General features: G+C 43.6%; 2 protein-coding genes across 3 annotated transcripts in view; one reads left to right on the top strand and one right to left on the bottom strand.

Annotated features, from left to right (window-relative positions):
* PEX11G (peroxisomal biogenesis factor 11 gamma) overlaps nt 1-23,190 on the top strand; it is a 507,211-nt gene that overhangs the window by 268,058 nt on the left and 215,963 nt on the right. The gene's annotated exons all lie outside the window — the stretch shown is intronic.
* Nucleotides 1,670-22,767, bottom strand: LOC146772325 (arrestin domain-containing protein 3-like). The gene is made up of 8 exons (XM_085637655.1): nt 22,426-22,767; nt 20,247-20,313; nt 14,003-14,150; nt 11,820-11,916; nt 9,855-10,111; nt 6,487-6,649; nt 4,748-4,899; nt 1,670-2,986 (listed from the first exon to the last, which is right to left on the bottom strand). Exons 1-7 carry the CDS (start codon nt 22,685-22,687, stop codon nt 4,796-4,798), a joined length of 1,098 nt encoding a protein of 365 aa, XP_085493781.1. The 5' UTR covers nt 22,688-22,767; the 3' UTR covers nt 1,670-2,986; nt 4,748-4,795.

Here is a 23,190-nt window from a genome sequence, read left to right as displayed (position 1 = left end):
TTTGCTTTTTTTTTTTATAGTGCGAGTTTGCACCAAAGGCATTGAAGAGCTTTACATGAGCAACAGTCTGATTACGCAAGGTCATTTTGTTTTTTACAGACACTGGGAAATTAAGGGATTTGGGCAGAATCACGGGATGGTGAGCCAAACCCGAGACTTGAGCCTGGTTTATGTACATTCACGTCATGGATGTTAAGTCACCCCAGTGCTATGGGCAATGGAAGTGACATCACAATCCTTTCTCCATCACAGGGGTTCGCCCCACAGAGGTCACTTAACCCCTTCGGTGCTCATGACGGAACGGTTCCGTCATGAGCCACGGTTGAGCTGTGCTCATGACGGAACCGTTCCGTCATGACCACGCCCGCGCAAGAAACCGTCAGCACAGCGGCGGAATTTGCGCAGCATGGAAGGGGTTAAATCCTGCTGTGTGGCTAAGAAAATAAAGCGATGTGAAAATCGAGGAACGTGAACAGGGCTCTTAGATTTCTTACTTCTTCCGGTTTCTCCCACAGCAGTGATGACGAGGCAAGTCGGGTGGTTCACTATATGTGCTCTTCACTAACGCTAATTGACCACAATGTTCAAGTCCTTCCCAATCTACTACTCTCATTTCCTCCACCCACCACCTTTTTGGTCGATGTATACTTTTACTCATTTATATAGCGCAACGAATCATCCCGGGGGATCTCTCGGCGCTTAGAGGAATGAGTACTAGTGGGCAGGGCTTCCTAAAACAACCACGTCTTTAACAGTTTCTTAAAGCTGGATATCTCGGTACAGGACCGGATCTTCTGTGGTAGGTTCTTCCAGCGACTGGGAGCCAGATAAGAAAATGCTCGACCCCCAATTTTCGCTTTGTTTATTCTATGTGAACACAAAAAATTACGGTTGCTAGATCTTAGTTGCCGTGTAGGTCGATACAGGGTAACTTTATTTTTGAGGTAGGTTGGGCCTTTCCCCTGTAGAGACTTGAAGACCACACATATACACCCATTGTCATATAATAAAAAAAAGAAATGTAAAGACAGATCCCACAGGTTGACACTTTAGGCCACCAAGATTCATGCACTTGTTATGGGCTCCATCTTTCTCAATACAATTAGAGATCGGGCTACAGAAATGTGGAATGCTTTTACATGCCGAGAGCTACCCCGCAGCCTCGAAAGCCAGCTGAGCTGCCCCGCTGCTTGCCCATTTCTTTGCACTTTAAACTATGCCTCTGGACAGACAGTTCCTAGGAGCTGTTGGTGAGACAACAGATGACGAACGTCATGGTGTTAACAGGATGTCTGGCGGGGGCAATAGCTGCCACATTAACCCATGGCATGGTCAATACTTGTGTGATGTATTGATAAAGGCCGATAAGCGCTCCCGGCCCGCTGCTGTCTGGGAGGTAGAGAGGGCCGCTCATTAACAGAGCAGCCTCACTTGGCAGCAGAGTGCTTAGCCTAGACTCGAGAGGGCGGGGTGATGTAGAGGGGAGAATAATCTGTTATATTTATAAATACAGACAAAGGAATACAAGTTTTCCATCTGTATTTATATGTAAAAATCAGTTTAAAAGGAAAGCCGGGAGCCTTATCTCATCATTGAGAAAGCTGGACAGGGGCCCAAGTCCAACAAGTGAGCCTAGCAGACAACAACAAAAAGAAACGTTAAAAAGAACTTGGGTCAGAAAGAAGAAAGATGGACTCATCTTTCCCATTTCTTTCATTTATTAACAGGTGCAAGTCGGCCTGACCCTGGCTCTATGACTTTGGGTCATGTGTCCACCACAGAACACATCAAATGCAGGATGTCACCGAAATGTTATGCTTTAAAATGTACTTTTTGTATCTATGTACAACATGTTTCATGCATAAGAAAATCCGGTACTTTATGGGAAATGTATTTCAATGCTTTTAACAGTATAGCTATTGTGGTCAAAGCGTTTCAACCTTTTTCATGATATTTCAGGCCTTCATCAGGATAGGAGTGCTGGACCATGATTTTGACAACTGTTTGTATAGGTTTTTAATGTGTGATGCAGCCCATCAACTCTGTTGAGACTTGGTGAATTATTTATGAATGCAGCGGTACAGCTTCATTTTAGGTGTGCGATTGCTAGAACATAAGAGTTTTGTGTAGGATGGCCTAAAGCAACAGGGAGTGCTGTTGTACAGTGAAAAGTGTACCTTTTACAGCTATATTCCGCACGACTGCTGGTTCAGGAAGCAAGTTGCTTGAATCAGTGATGAGCGAGAGCCTTGGTTGATGGGAAGTGCTTCCATAAAACCATGGCACGCTTGGAGCTATTTAACAATAAACACATGCAATATTTCAGGAGGGCCTTTACAATTAGAGGTTTCTGAGATTCAGCCTCTAATCAATGGCTGCTGCGCATGTTCAGGATTGTCAGGGTAAGCAAGACAGGAAGTCCTGGTCTCTGGGGCACTCGGGACCCGAAGTCCCAGCAAGTTCGGAAAGCTGGTCCCGTCCTTGGATTCCTTCAGATTCACTGCAGAGGCCGACAAGAAGATGTCCCCAATCTGTCCCCGTCGATCATGGATGCCTCCTCGAGCCCAGATTTGCCCTTATGGAGGGACTTGGGGGGGGGGGGGGCTGCTTCCCACAAAGTGCCTTCCTATTTAAATATGGTGCCCGTCTGTCGGTGTAAGGACTGTCCACTCCATGAAGCCATGGAACCACGGCATTTGAGACCAAAAGTCCACACCAGTTCAACCGCTGAACTGGTGCGGTGCTGTAGATGATCCTGTTCTTTTGATTCACTGGAGACCCTACAAATAGAAGGGGGGGTACCCTGTATGTCCATCTTACGCCGTCAGTAGCCTCCTCCAGCAGGGAAATGGAAATTCAAGTATTATAACCCCAGAAAGGTTTTCTTTTTTTTCTTTTTTATTCCGCTGTTCAACATCTTTGGGTCCTAATGTCTTCATCCAATCGCAGAGCAGGTCTTATTCAGGTCATTTTATTTGGGCAATGCCTGTGGAGGTATAAGAAAGAATTAGTGAACGCTCTGTGGTCCACCATGAATACATAATTTCACCATTTTTCCTTGACTATTTAAAGTGTTATTTATCCAACGAGAAGTTTTTATCCTTCCTCAAATATAAAAGAGGACAAGACATACAGCACCCTGAATAATTACACAGGCTACTATTTTTGGCAACAATGTACTACTGTCGAGCACTCCCGCCTTCCCTCAGGCCACAAAAAGAATCTTTTGTCAAGAAGGTAACAAAAAAGTTGCTATGAAAAAGTAGTTACATCAATATTGCTCCGTTGCAAAACACCCACGTTCCTGTTGTTTAATTTTTCATTGTTTTTTTAGAAAAAAATGCTTTGGGAGTGATGGCCTCTTCTCCAACTAAGGAAGTAAGCCCTTTAGAATTTTCCTATGTAATTCAGTCTTGCAGCTAAAATTGCAGCAGACTTTTAGCCTTTTCTTTGAAGGTGATATAGCCATGTTTCAATCTTAGTTTGCCAATTTTGGGCATCTTGGGTTTCATTTTTGGATTTGACACTGATGTGTACAAGACAAGCACACAGCCCTACAGCCCTTATTAAGCATGGTAACTATTTAGAATATGCACCAATGATTTTCTGGTGTGATCATTAGCTTTACAAAGTCAGAATGTCTTTATGCTCATCATTTACGCAGCCGCAAGACTTGTTTATAGGCTTTTTTTCCATCCTGATTAAGGCTCCAACAAATGTGATGATGAGCCAAAACGTGTTGACATATAGAAATTGATTGTCACCTCAGTTAGTCAGTGGTACATATTCTAAATATATACTTGATTAATTATGACAAAAAGTGAGAACACCAATCTAGAAGAAGTTGTTTCCATGCTAGTGGGTGGTATGTTTTCGTTTTGGAGCATGTTTAATCAGCTGAGCAATCTTTTGTTTTGTCACATATGATTCTGGTATCAAAGTATACAAGAAATGCAAAGAACACCGCAAAAAGCAGTTGTTTATTTTCGACAAAAACAGGGTGGTATATTCAACAAGAGGTTTAAGTAAATTTGAAAGACTCCTTTGGAACTCATTTGTGACACAAACTTCTTTTATACATAGTTGTAATAGTAACATCATTGTGCCCCCACAATATCCATTATTTGCTGCAACTACCTAGTCCTTTCATATGACATGGCAAAGATTCAACTGTTTAATTTGCAGCATTGAAAGGGGCCATCCAGTGAATGATGTCACCGTAGGTCTCAAAACTAGGGGTGGGCGGAATTTGCGTAGTCGCGCTATGCAAAGCTCCACGAAACGGTAAAAAAATCTCCGAACACGGAGAAATTCCGCGAACATGCGCAATTGCTTGATTGCGATGCTTTTTTCCTGTTCGCGATCGCTGTTTGCGTGCTCGGGAGGATATATCTTGCGAACACGCATATTGAGAACGCGAACAAGCAAAAAATTCTGCGAAGCCGCGGAATGCCGAATTTTGGGTAATTCCGCGTTCTCCACGGAACGCAAATTACCCAAATTCCGTGAGCGGAACGGAATTTACCGCCCAGGTCTACTCAAAACCCAACCAGACATCATCAAATAAGAGACCATCCCAGAATGCCTCTTGCTTTGGATTGCAAGAGATACAGGACGGGGCAAGTCCTATTTCGGTCACTTTGTTGTCACTGCAATGATTCAGGATAAAATACTGGAGGCCTCACAGGAGCAGGGTTTTAGGAGCCTGTATGGGCCTCAAGTGGTAAATGTTGGGGTATGCGCTCACCTTACATTACAGGAGTAATGCTCAGTTTCTGAATTCCTCGATGCAGGCTCAGCCTGTCCCCTCCAGGGGACGATGGATGTTGTCCGGGAGCAGAAGGGACATGCTGTGCTCACTACTTTCATCGGACACATTCACTGAGTTTGCGGAACATTCTAGAAAGAAGCAGAAAAGGTCAATTGGTTGTACCAAGTCTTCCTGCGTACTACATTCATCGGGCACACGTAAAGTATTTTAAAACCTACGACACGCACTGCTAGCCAACGATCGTCTTAAGGAACACAATCTATTTATTCCGTTGTGGAGCACCCAGAGACGCCCTGGATTGGCCATGCTAATTCTTGAAATAGGCCTTGTGTATAACTAAATATAGTGTAGCATTTGTCTCTGCTTTTTTGTCATGGCTATAAAAGACAGAAGTAACACAATGCCTTTTTAAGGAGACCTTGAACAACAATCAAGGCACTGTTCATGATCCTACAATGAGGAAACTCCTCAGATGATGTCATAAGGAAAGATCAAGGCTTGGTTCATTACATCATTGGCAACAGTCAAGGCATTGTTCATGATCCTGCAATGAGGAAACTCCTCGGATGATGTCATAAGGAAAGATCAAGGCTTGGTTCATTACATCATTGGCAACAGTCAAGGCATTGTTCATGATGCTACAGTGATGAAACTACTCCTGATGATGTCATAAGGAAAGATCAAGGCTTGGTTCATTACATCATTGGCAACAGTCAAGGCATTGTTCATGATGCTACAGTGATGAAACTACTTCCGATGATGTCATAGGGACAGAGCAAGCTGTGGTTGAGTATGTCATTGACAACAATTAAGCTGTAGTTATTGGTGTCGTGAGTAGCAATCGATCCAGTGTTTTGATGTCGTGGACCATGATAACGCTCTTGCTGATGATGGTGCAGGATTTACTACTAGAATATTGAAAACCAAAGCAAAACAGCGTGACAGACTTATTGGATAGCACCTCACTTTACTGCTGCAAATACGTCTTTGAGAGTCGTGCACAACTCCTCCAGCACTTGTCACCCTTCAGTGCCGCTGAGTACAGATTGCGATGGTTGTTGAACAGGAGGAGGTGCACTGAAAAAAATAAATTTAGTCCCTAGTTATTTCTTCAAAAATGTTCTTTATTTTAAATCAGAAAAAACGACCAACACGTTTCGTTCCCAAAATGAAACTGTGGAACTTCATCAAAACGTTTTCATAATCCTACAGATCCACAGAAGGAGACTCCTCACACTTATCAAGCTGTCAAGCTGTAAAATTGAAGCATACCGCTATCAAAAGGCAAAAATTTACTTTTAAGGTGTATCCTCATGGCACATTAGAACTTTTCCTTATTAAGCCCTGATGAAGTTCCACACTTTCATTTGGGGAACAAAACACGCTGGCTGTTTTTTGTGATTTAAAATAAAGAACATTTTTTAAGAAATGACTATGGACTAAATTCATTTTTTTCGGTGCACCTCTTTACAATATCAGAATGTTGTCTACAGAAAAATCATCTGACATAGATATTGTATCATAAATATTGTGCAAAATTATTATGTACAGATTTTTTATATAACTCCGGGGCAATATTTTTGTAGACTATATTTAGGGCACAATCTTTAAATCTGGCGATATTCTGACTATGCACGACCTCTTTATTGATCCATTTTAGCTAGAGTCATAACACATCAGTCACTGACGACAGAAGCCATGGAGGTGATACTCACCCTCAGACTGTTCAGGGCCGGCCACGTGTTTGAAGTCCAAATTGGCGCTGTCCTGACTGCTAACGCTGGATGCTCGGCTCATGGTTGGACCCAAATGGACTGTCCCAATGACAATGGGCAAATCAAATTCTGCCCTCACTAGACACTGTAGCTTAACACTAATCTGCCCAGGGGGCACGCATGAGAGGAAACACAATTGTTAATAAAAATTAGATGATTCTAATGCAATGAATTACACATTTATTTCCCATTCTAAACGGACATGCAGGGAATGCTTAACATGTTTAAAGCAGGATTTCCACCAAAAATATTCTCATTTAAAGTTCCGAAAAGACTCAAAAGAAAAGCGGTTCTTCGAACCGTTCTCTTAGATGTGTTTGTAAAACCCTGTCTGGAGGTGAGAGCAGTTGGCACTCCCAGTACAACTTGCAAAGGTAAACCTTCCCCTTAAGGACACCTCCCAAAATATCCCCCTTCTGATATTTATTCCGGATACCACACACGAACACTCCCTTCCAATCACATCTTTATACTCAAACATGTAATAACTAAATCTTTTTGGTTACCAACACCATGTGTGAACTAACCCTGGGCGTAGTTTGCGAAGTAGCGCTACGCGTAGCTACGCAAAGTGCACTTAGCAAGCTACGCGTAGCACTTTGCGAACTGCTTAGTACCCTGTTTGCACTGTGCTACGTGCAATTCGCGTAGTGCGAAGTAGCGCAAACTTTGCAAACTACGCGAGTGTAGCGTAGTGCTTTGCCCAGGCTTAGTGTGAACTCAAGCTTGGTTTCTCTCAGCCAAGCACCGTCCGCCACAGACCGCCGTCTTGGTTCCACCCATCTCACTTTTCAACCATCATGCTTTATTTTCTACTAGTCATCCCATAATTTGTTGTGTGTTCTACTACACACACGTGTCCTCCCACATTTTTATCCCTCAACTTCACAGACTCTCGTCACTCTATGGTTGTGAAATGAGAAGTGAAAAAAATTACAAAACTATAACCATACCACAGCAGATGTGGAACATGGAGCCATGCGCCAATGAAAATGCCCCCACAGCCTCCATTCAATTTCCGCTTTCTCCTAGTGGTATTTGTGAGCCTTCCTTTATTTATTGTTAGTGATTCCATCTTTATATCTACACATGGTGCCGTTTAAAAGATACTAACATCCTTAAATTATCGGTCCCACTTTTCTAGGTATCCCCTGTTTTTTTTCACTACCAACTCTTTCACTTCCTCCCTCACCGGAAGCACTTCTTCTCCACCATGAATTCCAAAGCTAGAGTTGTAGTTCTGTGACTCATAACTTTATATCTGCAGCCAGAAGTCAACACCTGTACAGGCCCTGATCCCAGTGTGGCCAACAAGCCTAAAATATTGAGTGCGACTGTGAGCCGAGCTCCGCCCATGTCCTCATCTTCTGTTGACACCTCCAACTGTTACGTATGGTCTTACTTATAGTCGTTTAGAAATTGGACGTAAAAAATAAAATTCGCTTTCCTCACCTCTGTGTTCGCTTGTTACATTTACAGTGTGAAGTAAGGTTGTGTCTCTGGAAAACACTACACCTTACTTGATTAATGCACCTGGCTTTGCTTTTTGGGAAGTTCTCTGTCTGTTCTAGCTTGTGCCGCTGTCACAAGATGGCTGCTTGCCAGAGTTTGCATGTTTGACCAAGGAGTGCAACGGACTAATGTTGCAGGGGGCCCGGCATGGCCTCTGGAGCTTTGCAGGTTGTCTGCATTGGGCAAGACAGGAAAAGGTGGGCACAGACTGGAAGGCAGCAATTGGTTGCATCTCTGTGTCACTCATCTGACCTATTACTCTGTTTGTTACATGGTGCCTTGTACCGGGGAAAGTGCACTGGCGGCCGGCACAAACAAAAAGTGGTTTGGGAGCTGGAGGGGCTGCAGGGGTGAGCACAGGAGGGGGACTGCAAGGGGGTGTTAATAATAAACAAAAATAAGACTTACCAGCTGACGCCCGCCTCGTGCCTCGGTGTTCCTCTGCTTCCTGCTCCCAGCAGACACAGGAGCAGCAGCAGTTGGAAAAACTGCGCATGTCTGTTTGGCCGGCCTAAGGCGGCCAGCCAAACAGACATTCGCATTTAGAAGTGCACACACCACTCCATTCTTCCTCCCTCCCATGGCTCGGCCCCGTCCCTCCCTACACATGCTGGCTCAGACAGGTGCTGAAAAGTAAAACAATAATTAAATATATATTTTTCTTTTTCAGCAGCTGGCTCTGAGTCATTGGGGGGACTCTCCCCTGCTATTGTGGAGGGGCCGCTGATGGTAAAGTGTTTGCTTCTTGGCGCCAATAACACATCTTGCACTCGCGGGAATGTCTGGCTCCGGGAGTCCTTGCAGCAAGAAGCTTGCTTTTAATAGAAGCATGCTTTTAATTCTTATTAAGCACAGAAGCTGAGCAGGAAAGGTCTCCGCTGCTGCTGGCCTGAATGACCCGGCAAAAGTGTAACCAACAAAATGTTTGGTTTCTTTAACTTTAGTATTATTGGAGAAAAATCCCCTAGCCACAGATATCTGGATAATTCTTACACCTTCAAAGACCATTTGAAAATGTGTTTGAGTATATGTGTCTTAAAACCTCATTAAACAGATCAACATAACCGACTGTTTCCACTGGCAGCAGGGTCAAGACTGATTTGCCTAAGGCTAGGTCCAAAATGGTTCAGCATGGTGAGCAAAACAATGATGGATTTAGGCCCAGATCTCTGCACTGGGGATGAACGTTTGACATTGTTCAGCATTCCGTCCATCAATTGTTCTTTTTGCATTGGTCTGCCAAGGAAGCAAGTGCCCCCTGGCAGAAAACAAATTTCCAACCCCCACCATATGCGTGGAGAACACTTCCCGAGCGTCTGGGATATTAATATTTTGCATTGCAAATACAAGATACCCTTTGGGGGTTTGATTCTATAATACAAAAAGCCAAACAGCACCCAGGACATGTTGGCGAGCTGGCATCTGCTGTGTTGGGCACTTTTGCTGAAATGATTCTCGCCAAGCGCTGGGTGGTCCTCCATGAGGCGGGCACTTCTGGGTAGTGGGCCCTGCCACAGCACAAATAACTCTCTTAAATTATAAATCCATTCGCTTGACCGTGTTTAGAGTTCTCCGGATTAAGGGCTGGGCATATCGATGAGCCAATATCACCACAGCAAAAAGCTGGGATTACAGGTTATTTCTCTCGTAATGAGGAATAACACGAGGACCCTGGAATATCAGATCCAAATGGTTCTGGGAACTATAAAGGGTATTAATGGTGTCTTTCCATTTCCCACCCCCCCCCCGCCCCCAACGTCCATTCCTCTATGTAGGGTAGCTTGTCCAAGTCTCACCATTAATTTGTACTCCAAACTGATGGGCAAACAACGACGAGTAGACGGAGCGAGGGGCGGTACTTGAAGGCCACACCAGTGCCACGTCCCACTCGTTCCAGGGGCCACACGTTCACACTTCATGGTTGCCACTACTGTTCCTGCACTGCCATGAAACGTAGAGGTATAGAAGTTCTTGATCTGTACAAGGGACACTTTGGGCCGAGCCACCTTGGAAGTGAGATTATCGATGTCTGCGACAATGTGGATAATGTCACCTAGACAAAAAGAGTGAAAACGTGTTACTGAGCATTAGCAGCTGTCGAGCTTTACATATAGCGCTTCACGTAAGGTGGCCATACGGCCTAAAGAAGACATGTTATACAAAAAGAGCCTTGATTTAGGAACTCATTGGTCTCACACATTGTGTGTGAATGAATGCAGTCTGATCTAAGATCTCATAACTTAAAACATAATATCATGGAATATTACCAACACGATCATGCACGTTGTAGGTGTTTACATTGAATCGACTACATCGCGGGGCATTATATTGTCTCAAGTGGAGAACTCATGCGCACCCCTTTATTTTTACATTTAGATTTCTGTTTACATTCAAGTTACTCTTAACAATTTTAATTAACTCTTATTCTTAAATTGTAACTAGATTTACAGATAAGGAAATCTTTTTTATCAAATCCAAGTCTCATTGCTCTGCCCATTTCATTATAGAGCTCCGCTGTTTTGGTCTTCGCGGGATGCGGGTTTTATTTTAGCAATCAACGGCAGGGAGCACGAACAGTGGTTATCTTAGAGATACACTTTGATTACTTGCTCAAATAAATTTACACATCTGGGAAAAATCAATCAGCCTGATTACACAGCTACAAATATTTCAGGATATCTAGCAGCTGGTGTGAGGAATGTGTGTGATTTTGTATTTTGAGCAAACATTAATAAAAATGTAGGCAGCGCTCTACGATTCCATCAGGTACATAAAGGCGTAAAACTAACAAAAGATAATTTGAGTACATTAATTACATGTATTTACAGCTTGTACAATAGGAACAAGCCTTCAGATGATATTTCACTAATTGTTTTTCCATAATTAATCTTATTTGTTTTCAAAGTTCGCATAGCAACTTATAATTAGGCCTGGGCGGTAAATTCCGTTCCGCTTGCGGAATTTGGGTAATTTTGCGTTCCGTGGAGAACGCAAAATTGCCCAAAATTCTGCGTTCCGCAGCTTTGCAGAATTGTTTGTTTGTTCGCATTCTCAAAATGCGTGTTCACAAGATATTTCTCCCCGAGCACGCAAACAGCGTTCGCAAACAGGGAAAAAACTTCGCGAACAAGCAATTCCGCGTGTTCGCGGAATTTCTGCGGGCTCGCGGAGATTTTTTACCATTTCGCGTAGCTTTGTGTAGCGCGACTACACAAATTCCGCCCGCCCCTATATAATTATGTTACTGTTCCTTGTCAACATCTTTTGCTTCTAGGTGTTCAAATACGATTTGAGCAATTTTTGCATAGATGAAAATGTGAATAAACAAACATTATAATATTAATTGTTTTCAACTATGTATTGCTTCATAGTGTCTTAGCATCAATTTAGAAGATGCTTTGTAGCATGTGTCCACCCACAATATACCTAATCATATCCTAACTAAACACGTCTTACATAACTTAACACAACATAACACGACATATCATACTAGTTGTATCTGTAGAGCTCTTGCTTACGAGCTATCATGTCGCTATTGACAGACACCAGACTATTGTGTGTTATATTCCACACACAAAAATGCTCCATATACAAAATAGATCACTTTTGCCCTTCAAAAATCCTTGTCACTAAAGATTGGTTCATGGTGGAAAGGATAGGTAAAACTTTCAAGGCAGCCACATGGACTTCGGGATATACCAGTAAACTCTTCTCATCAACAGCGGGACTGCGGATGCATGTATGTCGGTGCTTCACAGTACCTGGGACGTAGCCTTTACGGTCAATCCTAGCAGTCACGGAAAGCTCTCCACTGTAGCAACACATGGGCTTTCTGGTCTGTCTATCGTGCCGCGGTTTCTGCAGAGGAAGAGGATAAGCGTTGTTCAATGCCGTAGGAGTCACAAACGCATCAGCCGAAAACATCAGTCCAAAGATGGCTAAAGCTATTTAATGAATGTAAATATAGTCATAGTACAAAAGTAGTAATACAAAACATTCTAATAGTAGTAATAATCCAAAGTAAGTAGAAAAACTTTGGTGGCTGCATTTGCTTTGCCCTTTATCTACGGCTGTTGCTGAATATTTCGGCCCGATTAAGATTTTGGTGGAGAGAGTGCTCTGTCGCTTCATTTAGAGTCGGGCGGACCTTCAGTATGTAGACACCTCTGACAGAGTACGAGAAATCAGAGGTTCAGCCATTTCACCACCCACATGAGTTGGAGTGGGCAGTCAAATGGCCAGTTTTCACTGCCCGTTACCTCTGTGCGGAGCACTGAAAATTGTAAAATGTCCTACACATTATGGGAGACCACTCCCATGGTGCGGGGTTAATTTGTTTTTTTATTTTCAAATACTAAATCCTGGTTTCCGATTTTGATATTGAATGTAAAGCAAAACAGGTCAAAAGTTTGATGGAGAGTTCCGTTGTATTGACAGAGCCGCCCTTCACACTTTTTTGTGTGCATTTTTTTTATACCGCGAACACAACCCAAAGGCTTTGGAGCACCTTACATCAGCACCAATTACATTACAGAAAGACACATTCATTGTTTTTTCAGGCACGGGAAGATTAAGTTGCCCAGAATCACAGGATGTGCAGCCAGCGCTGAGACCCGAACCTGGTTACCTAGTCCCCTGTTGCAAAGTCTGCAGCTCTGGCCGCAACACCACATCCTCTCTTTTAAAACATTGACAAGAACCGCTGTGATGGCAGTTCATGCCAATGTATGGGATGCCTGAGAGACCAGCGGGCATCTCTGGAGTTGGAGGACGGGTACGCTGTCAGGACCACGGAGTATTTTACTCCATCGCCCTAACGGAGTCATACTCATCCTCCGGGGTGTAAATCAGCTGCCTAGTCTTGCATCCAGTTGAACTTGGGGAACGGCCAAGAACCTTTTCAGCACCAATCTCAGGGCATATCGGATTGATGCAATAGGAGCAGACTCTGAACAATCATTTGAACCCACAAAATATTAGGGTGCATTTCTTTCCACTAAGCAACATTGTTGTTTGCCACTGAATGCCAAAATAGGGCGATATATCAACAGTGCAAGGGACAAGCGCCCTTAAAATGTGATTGCCTGGGTATGATGTAACACCCTTATATAATGGTGTTTCCTGATTTATTCACTCAGAATATTGAGTATTAAACATTGCACTACAAAAATATTCGGTGCCAGGATATTTACTGCAAAAATATTATTCTTTTAAGTATTTACAGGTAAGTATAAACTCACACAAAAATATAGATTACCATACTTTACTCCGGATTATTGTGGAGTTGCGAATAGAAAATCAATATTTGTTATGTTTTATAATTTTGTAGAATGCATAATCGCCTATAAGGTTTCCTGGCACAGGAAAGGGATGGACAGCAACAAGTTGGATATGAGCGAGTGATTTAAGTACTGGGAAACAGATTTAAATTTTTTGCAGAAGAAAAAAAATCTGGATTCTGCTCTCAAATGTAGGGGGATGGCATTCTGGAGTTTATCAGATGTAACAGAAAAGATGCAGGCTCGACCTTGGTCCAGTGAAATCAGGGTACAACCAGAAGTCTGGTTGTAGGAGACCTCAGGTCCCAAGAGTGGTATAAAGCTTGGATGTCTGTGCTTACCTATAACTTACCTTCTATATTCAATTATAATTTCTTCGTACCTCGATAAGTACAGCAGTATCCCAAAAGGGCGTTTTATGGGTGCTGGTTTAATTCTTTAGATGTGGTGTGAGCATCATATGGCGCGTCTTCAAAAGTAGGAGTGGCCATCCAGAGTTTGTGTTTGGTGAAAGATGGATTTTTATCTGACTGCTATCCAAGGAAAAATTGAAATTCCTATAGACTGACATTTGGTGTGTGTCTGGTCTGTCGAATGGGAGACAGTGCTAGCAAAATGTATTCCTGTTTAATCACCCATGTACGATTTGGCCCTCGAAGACTCACCAGTAGGTACGGTTTGTTGACATCAACAGTTTCTATTATTTCAAAGTTGATCTTGGAGTTCTTGGTCAAGGCCCACGGCCGGTGCAGCTTGGCTTCCATCCAGTAACTAATACTCCCATAGGTCCCTAGAATGGAGCTGGCCAGGTTCCTAGGGAAGAAGAAAATGGAGAAACGTACGAGAAACGGGAAAAGTGTCTCTGTCCTAACATAATAGACTAGTGTTAATCCTTACTACTTTTTTTTCAAAACAAGCCATGAGCCATTTTCAGTAGTATTTATTAATACATACGTTTTTAGGTCGAGCATTCGAGACCTCTTGTAAATACTTTAGTATATACTTATTATATACTTATATGTATGTACTTTGTGGGTTCTGGAGATCAGCCCTAGGACTTGTCTTCTTCCGCTTGGGGACTTTTTTTTTTGTTCAACTGCCTCTATTTAACTTTCTTGATAGAAAAAGACCAGCAGAGGTCAGTAAAATACAAGAATCTCTTTAGCATTCTCTGGATTGCAGTCCATTGAAATTGTCTTCACGAGCAACCGTAGTCAATAATATTTTTTTCCAATCTTGTATTTTCAGTGATATGACCACCAAAGGCTCTGATTTTATATTAAAAACAGAGCTTTGGACTATACCATTTCGCCCTGAAAGGCAATATTTCTCTCCATGTGTTCCCATAGCTGGCGTGTCACGCAGTTTGGTGCGTTCTTTACTTCCATGTTAAAGAACAGTAGATGTTTCAGCACGCAGGCTAATGTGCTGCATAGCTAAATACATATAAGGTCCCAAAGACGAGACCAATTGCATTGCAAATGCTTGTTTACTAAGGGCCTGATTTAGATTTTGGTGTACGAGATACTCTGTCACAAACCTCATGGATATTTCGCACGCCGTATTACAAGTGCATTATATCCGATGGCACTTGTTATACGGTGCAAAGCTACCTAAAAGCGATTATGGTGCTTTGCAGAGAGGGGGTAGCTATTGGCTGCCCGAAAGAACAATCGCAGAAAGGTGGAAAGTTTAACAAAAGAAATAAGTTCTAAGTTCTTTTCTAAATGCCGAATGATATTAATTTTCTCAAACTAAGAGGCGAGCTAGTGACAAGAGAGTCCTTTGGCATGGTTACTCGTAACGCGCTGGAAGCACGGAAGATGCCGGTTCTCCAAGCCCAGAGAAGGGGAAAGGAGGCTTGTTGACAGAAGAATGAAGATGTCCAATGTTGTGTGCCCATAAGACACTCTTGGGTCCTCATTGCAAGTGGACCAGCACTTTGCAATAAGTATGATAAGTCCTATTACTGCACATATTGGAATTATGAGTTTTGCAGATTGAATCCCACTTGATAAATACGAGATGCAAAAAAACACCTCCCTTGGCTACATTTTGGCAGATCAGACCTGCCAGAATTTAAAAAGAGGAGAAGGGCCTGGAAAATACCCGTGCATGCCGCAAAACAGTGCAGAATCCTCCGAACCACCAAACATGAGTGAACTTCAAGCAGTTTCAGGTCACCCTAATCACGATGTACCGCACCTAATGTAGAACTGCTAGTGAGTAAACAGACCCATCCAAATACAGGTACTGCAGGCGTCCATCTTGAAGGGAACACATGCACTGACCTGCATATTAAATTCTACCTCTTGATCTAAAGACTAACCCTGGGCATAGTTCGCGTAGTAGCACTACGCATAGCTACGCAAAGTGCACATCGCACTACGCGAGATACGCGTAGCACTACGCGTAGTGCGCTGTTCGCCATTATTGCACAGTGCCAGATGCTTGTCTGCACTGTGCAATCATTGAAAATGGCATCTTGCACAGTGTGAGCTGTCGTTTTCTGCTGCTCTAGTACATTTTTACTCGAGCGGCAGCTTTCTCAACACGGACTGGTAGTTTCTCATCGCGAGCGGTCGTAAGCATACGCGACCACTCGCAATGAGAAACCTGACCACCCCGCGTTGAGAATTTCGCCGGGAGGTTTATTTTCCATGCTTGCGATCGACAACTTGATGTTGCTGATCGCGAACGAGGAAAAAGTCTCGCCGGGATGTCATTTTGCTTGCTCGCGGTCGCCAACTTGACGTTGAGGACCTAAAGCAAGCAAAAAATGCCAACTACGCTACGCGATTTTACACTGTGCTACGTGCAATTCACGTAGCGCGAAGTAGCACAAACTACGCAAACTTCACGAGCGTAGCGTAGTTGCCCACCCAGGGTTACTGAAGACCCCCCAGAGACTTGGCTTTAGGAACAGGAGTCAGGGTGCCCTCATACAGGAACGGCACAGGGCACCGTCCCATTAGTTCCATCCCCTGGGTAAGATCTTACAGAACACGTGTCCATTGAAGGATTGGGGATGAAGTAGGCCTGTGAAAATGTTCATTACACCAACATCATTTCCTGCATTTCAAATAACACTTGTTACGTGAAATTCCTAAAATTATGTCATTTCGGCAGACCAAGCATTTAAACGCTATTTGGATAAAAATTCTATTGCTGGAGCACGAAACCACCAGAAAGCAAGCAGCAACTGTTCCTGGCACTTGTGTTTCTTGCATTATGTTTTTTTTTGTACTAAATGCGCCACGACATATTTCACACTAAAGTCCAGGACTAAATCCTGGATGTCCATTTCACATAATTGTGCATAATTTTTTCAAAATCTTTTCATACTTGCACAAAAAGAAATGTATGTGAATTTCACACATCCCTAGAAGGGAGCCACGTTGCCTGTCTGTCTCTTTCTACTTTTTCGATGCATTACAGGAGAATACATACTTTCAAAATAAACCAAGAAACAGATAAAATAATAGAGGTGTCCTGTTTGTAAAATAAATACTGAAAACATTAGGCCTTGGCAGATTTTCAATTACACCAGAGTAATCAGAGAAATTTCGGCAGTTCCTTGTTACTCTTTGATGTGGAATTACTGATAATTACGCAATTATTCCTGCTTGCATAATTAAGTGTAATCTGAGAGTGCAAGGGGTTGCTAGTGCGCGCTAGTCATGTTCCGTTGCACTTAGCACTATTTCTAAGTGCAAAACGCATCCTTGCGTCCATTTTGGATGCAAAGGGGAATTTTTGCAGTAAGAAAGTGTGCTGAATGCAGAATTACTGTTCTTGCGTAATTCAAGCGTAATCTTAGGAAATTCCCTATGATCACACTTCACGGAAGTATGCAAGTTACGCCCACCCCTAGTAAACATGTTTCTGCAGTACTGAGTCTTTCTAGCCATACATTAGTACACTTCTATATACTCCAGGCATGTGTTTCCTTCTATGTCTATGTAAGGTTTGCCACCTTCATGGTTTTTGACAGGGGACCCCTATTTGCATTTCAGATTCTTGTTGCCCAATTTTCTGTGCTAATCTGGAGTTACTAACAATTTTTTAAGAAACAGTGGCTGTAAATTGATAAAATACAGAATACAGGTTGTCTGTTCCTTTGTGTAATTGCTGTATCTGGTGTGTGTCAGTGCATTAAGAGTGGTTAGTTTTCTTTTTGGAAGTAGGTGTGAGAGGGGAAATCTCTAAGCTCTTAATTTTCTTAAAAGTATCAATTCATGAGGATATAAATAACATAACATAATGCAGCATGTATTTGTAAAGCACACATTCAGGTCTTTGGGGCACTTTGGCACAGAATAATATATGTTTATTGTATATCTTAGCTACACTATTTGTGATTCACTTTTAAATGCATATTTTTCTAAAGCACCCTGCAGAGGTGACAGCATGGAGTAATTTACTGTAATGATCAACTGTAGTATATTTTCCATCAAGCTTCAGTCAGCTGCAAACTGCAAACAACTCAGCTCTCTGCTCCTTCTGAAAAATCCTTATTAAACGTCATCATTTCAAGGGCTCAGACTCCATCAATGGCTTTCTTCAGGGGGTCACTTTTCATTTGCTAATTTGAATAACCTCTTAAGACTTCAATGAAATGTAACATACTCTGACACCACATGAGATTATGAGCAGTGCTGTATTCAAAATATGTGGATAGATGGATAGATGGATAGATAGATAGATGGATGGATGGATGGATGGATGGATCAGAGTTATTTTTTCCTTTAAATATGTAGATGGATGGATAGATAGATAGATAGATAGATAGATAGATAGATAGATAGATAGATAGATAGATAGATAGATAGATCAGAGTTTCCGTAGGAAGAGTGTTTTTTTTCTTATTGCTCGGGTTCATGGGTCACTCACAGGAACGAGCGATGCGATTGGTCGCCTCAACGTGAAGAAAAATGTTGTGCGTGCCATTACAGGACTCAGGGTCTTGGCACCCGAGTACTGATTTTTTATTTATTTATCTATATACCCTGACCCTCTATCCATTCTGTGGGGGTCCAGGAAGGCGCTCTAAGGGAAGACATTTTTTTTTTTATGTTGGCTTGCTACAGAGACCTGCGGGAACCAGTGGCCACCTGTGCACATCAGGAATGAAAAAAAATCACTAAAAAGTGAGGTGGGAGAACTGTGCCGTCGGGGCTGCTCGTGCGGGGGTTGTCCACCACCGGACGCTCGGTTGCATGGCCAGGCCCACTCAACCACCATGATGCACCGCTTAGGGTCTCACATATTACATCACTGATGCCATCTGACATCTGCTGCGTGGCAAATTTTACTTATGTCAGTTATGTATCATTGGTGAATTCCCCCAAAATGTTACCTTTTTAGGTCTCGCCTGACCATGCGCTGGTCTGGCGAGACTTTTTGAGAGGGCTCCAAAAAGTGCTACCAGGCCAGCCTAGAGCTACAGTGCATGTGCGCGGGCGCGCGCGCCTCGCTTGACCGCGATTACTTTCACTTTCGCGGCTGCATGGCCGCTTTGATGTTTGATCACGATCACTTTCGCGGCCGCTTGGCATAGCCAATAGGTCTCGCTTTTGGGAACTTATAAGTATTTAGTTATGCAACTGTTGCATAGCTAAACACTTATAAGGTCCCAAAGGCAAGACCTATTGGCTATGCCAATGCTTGTTTGGATATACTATTAAGTCCATGTCAGGCAATCTGCTGTCAGATTTTTCCATCTGCTTCTCTACTAAATTTAAAGTTTAATATCCCTTAGATGGCAAAATATATTTTATTTAAGTGGAAGAAAACTGCAGAAAGAATGGAGTCATGTCCTGTAAATTCTAATTACTCCCTGTAGCACCCCATAATGTTAATTTACCTATATTAATTTTCAAAATGACTAATTAAACTACATTTCTGATACGTCACCTTAGTTCGGGCACATTATTCACAAGTCATTAAAAGTAGCTCATAACATTTGCAATGTAAAACCCCAATTTACAATCGGGTTTGTTTTCTGGACAAAACTTTTCAAGTCAGCACTTAAGCGTAAGATCCGGGAAGCGTATTATACTTGTATTGTAATTGTAAATTAAGTCAAATCCGTTTTTGTAGCTCTTGGAGGCCTTACACTTAATATCTCTCCTTCTATATGATTGACAGCATCTATCCAAGTGCTGCTGAGATGGGTACTCAAGAAGGTTCCTCCAGAGAGCTGACTCCCTTTTAGAGGTTTAAGGGTGATACCCCCAGCCCTCACAGACTTACAACTAGGGGTGGGCGGAATTTGCGTAATCGCGTTACGCAAATCTCCGCGAAACGGTGAAAAATCTCCGCGAACATGCAGAAATTCCGCGAACACGCGGAATTGCTTGTTCGCGATACTTTTTTCCTGTTCGCGATCGCTGTTTGCGTGCTCGGGGTGAAATATCTCGCGAACACGCATTTGAGAACGCGAACAAGCAAAAAATTTCGCGAAGTTGCGGAACGTAGATTTTTGTGCAATTTCGCGTTCTCCGCGGAACGCGAAATTACCCAAATTTCGCAAATTCCGCGAACGGAATTTACCGCCCAGGCCTACTTACAACCAGGCTTTATGTGTATGGCTGCTAAGTTAATCAAAGCCTGTCCTTAGTTTAGTTTCCCGGGTGAAATAATAAGCCATGTAAGCCTATTTGTATTTACAGATTACAGAGCACGGGAGATCTCTGAATGCCCACCGGGCGATTCATTTGGCACAACTCCTCGCTGATTAATCTTGCCCCAGCCCTGCCAGCCTTTCACTATAGCGAGGAACCAGACGCAAGCTAACATCTAGAGAATAAAGTTGACATAACTTTACTTCAATTTCTCTGGTAGATCCAATTTCTCCTGCACCCCCCTCATGCCCACAGATTTTTATTTTCCATCACAGTAACTTACGTTGGCATCTGGAAACTGAAGGGGAATTCATATTCTCCTGGTTGCAAAACTTTAAAATCCAAAACATCTGAGGAATAAAAAAAAACAAGGCACTGAAGGGTTGGTGCTCTGAGGTTATGCCACATTCCCTGTCTTGTGCGTGCTCTTCGCTCAGATGCCTTTATTTTCCTCAAATTGGTCAACAGCCAGCGAGAGACACACTCACCGGGACAGAGACCCCGAAACCGAGGCGGTGAACGCACACTAGAACAACTTCTCTACTCTGTACCCCATTGCATGGACAACACGACTGCAAGAGATTGGATTGTTATTTTGGGGGGGTGGCTACCCACCTCAAGGAATAATCACTACCCTTGTCAGAGGGAACCCTCAAAGTCACGAATTGAAGCCGCATAGCCACATAGCAGATAGGCCGAGCGTAGAGGCACTGGCTATAGTAATTACACAGTACTAAACAGGAATAAAGCCAAAATGCAAAACAATTTCCAAAGAAGTCTCGAAATGAATTGTAAGACTAGGGTAACCTTTTATAAACAAAATGACACCAAAGTGACAAAAATCCAATAAGGAGAACTAAAGATATCCATGTCTGCATTTTTAAGTAGGAATAGCGCTAAGAAGCTCAAAGTGCCAATGACAGTCAACGGTCAATGGTCATCTCACACCAGGACCTAGGTGCAATTTGAGGCTGACCACAATGGAGCGTGGGTCGGATACACAAACCAGCTCTGACCTGGTCAAAAATGTTAACTTTTGATTTTAGTCTTTTAAATCCCAATCCACCCCCGGGGGGCACCTCTCAAACCCCTCGGGGACCTCAGGGGAGGCACTCAGAGACTCACAGGGTGGCAAGCAGAGTCCGGGAAACAGAGGCACTAGGACAGAAAGAGGGGGCAGCGGGAGGGTGAAGCAGTCACTAGGCCAGTGATGAAAGAGTACGGGACAGGGCGACTTGACCACTCAAAAAGAACAGAGGCAAGGACACCGCGACACGGACCCACAGACCGAGCAACTATGCCCATATACTATACGCAGATACAACTAGAACAGGGCGCACAGTCACGGCACAGGGGAAGACATACTCCGGCATGGAAACCAAGACATGGCTGGTGGGACAGGAAAATGTATTAATGGGACAGAGTGACATGGACAGAGGTCAGGAAACAGAGGCGGGTACACAAAATAGGGGGTGGAGTAACACATGTAGTAAGAAAGGAAGGCACAGACATGGCAGCCGGGGCAGGGAAATGCACACAATGGGACAGGCTAGTTGTACACGTGATGTGAAGGTTGTGGGCTGGCAATCTTGGCTTTCCTAATCACATTGTTTGATCTTGGGAAAATCATATCCTTCCAGGGTCTCTCTACCCTAACCTGGCCCGATGTAGGAAGTGAGCGCCAAGGTCGTACTACCAGGGCAAGCCACAAAGTGGCCTGCCTTTCATATTTTAATATCAAAATGTTTACACTTGGCGAGCCCAGTAGCTCTTCCGATTTAAATATTTAAAGAGACTCGGTGCCAGATTTAGAAAAGTTTAGTATGGACAAAAAAGAACGACAGCCCCAAGTAAATGTCTTGTGAGGGCGCCATGTGTGTAAAGTGTGTTAGGGGCGGTGCCCTCAAAGGGCTCATGGAAAGCTGGCCGCGCTCGAAGCCTGTAGAAGGAGTTGGCGGAGAGAGAAACACATTTATAGGGTGACCAGCTAACTACAGGTCGTTAGGGACGCTGCTTCCAGTTCGGAAGTTTTCACCTACAAATCAATGATTTTGGGTGTATTGGGAGTAATTTTAATTACGCCGGCGTAATTTCGGTAATGTTTAGCGCTAGTTTCTTAGTGCAAAATTCATCCCAGAATTCATTAGGCCCTGAACAGAAGGCCAGGACTAGACACAATGTCTGTAATAACTTGGGGGTAGGGTGGTCTATATTCTAGCAGGGACACCATTATGGGTCATGCGACAGGGAAAAAGATAGACTGGGGCAGATGGACATGACACTTTCACCAAAAGTCTGACTGGTTAAATTCCAGTCATTAGCGGCTGTAGCGGGCTACTTGTTAAAAAGCACCTTGACACCACGTATGGGGTAGTAAGCGCTATATAAATACAATTACAATACAAAACAACTGTCCTCCAGTTGTGTCAGGAACCACGCATGGGGGCGTGGCCTCCTCTCACCTGGCTGGAGTAGCGTCTCTTGGTAGATATGGTACTGCCTCATGGAAGTTTCGGTGCGGGTGGTGTTATATCCTACATCTTCCGTCAGCGTGGCATGGGCCCAACCTGTCACCTTCAGCTTGATGGACTTGATCTTGGCCTCGGCCACCAGCTCCAGGCGCACCCGGCCAGTCACGGTTTCCCCGCCGGTGAAGAGGGGCGCGGACTCCGGTCCTGGGTTGTCCAGGATCAGACGGAACTTCCGCACCTTGAAGAAAATCATCTCTGCCCTCAGGAGCTAGCAAGTTGAAGACAGATGAACTTCAGTAGAGGTTTGTGAACAGCGGCTGAGCTGGGACGAGAAGTGAACTTTGCCTTGTATTTACACTCCAGGGAGGGGCGGACTCTAGGAGGAAGTAACAGAGGGGGAGTGAGTCACTGGAGGGAGGTGGACTGATGGAAGAGGAAGAAGGGCTGTTATGATAGGCAATGAGAGACCTCTCAGCTGCTCTGGTTCCCAGGGTAGATGCTAGACTTCCTCTGGAAGGTTAGCGCCAAGAGGGCATTGAGACTAACAATACATGTCTGGGTTGGGAGAAGCAAGCGATGCCTGGTCTTAAATCTTTTTTTTTTAAGTGAACACACTAGGGGCACTGTTATTGTTAGTGCAGCAGGTGCAGTGCACAGGGGTCAGCGATCAGTGGCGTCACTAGAATTGAATTTTAGCAGAGCCGCACCAGTGGGAAAAAGTGTGTAGTATATGTATATATCTTCAAGGTATGTAAA

The sequence above is a fragment of the Triturus cristatus genome, chromosome 12 (genome assembly GCF_964204655.1).
Source record: "Triturus cristatus chromosome 12, aTriCri1.1, whole genome shotgun sequence".
Lineage (NCBI taxonomy): Eukaryota > Metazoa > Chordata > Amphibia > Caudata > Salamandridae > Triturus > Triturus cristatus.
Note: the sequence above shows the minus strand (reverse complement) of the source record. Positions and strands in the feature narration are given on the sequence as shown.

Bases quoted from the DNA above. Each gene is read 5' to 3' on its own strand.
- LOC146772325 (XM_085637655.1), bottom strand. From the start codon at position 22,687: ATGATTTTCTTCAAGGTGCGGAAGTTCCGTCTGATCCTGGACAACCCA. The intron at 20,314-22,425 runs GTGAGAGGAGGC...TTTATTCCTCAG, and splicing joins AGAGACGCTACTCCAGCCAG to ATGTTTTGGATTTTAAAGTT. The intron at 11,917-14,002 runs GTGAGTCTTCGA...CTTCCTCTGCAG, and splicing joins TCAACAAACCGTACCTACTG to AAACCGCGGCACGATAGACA.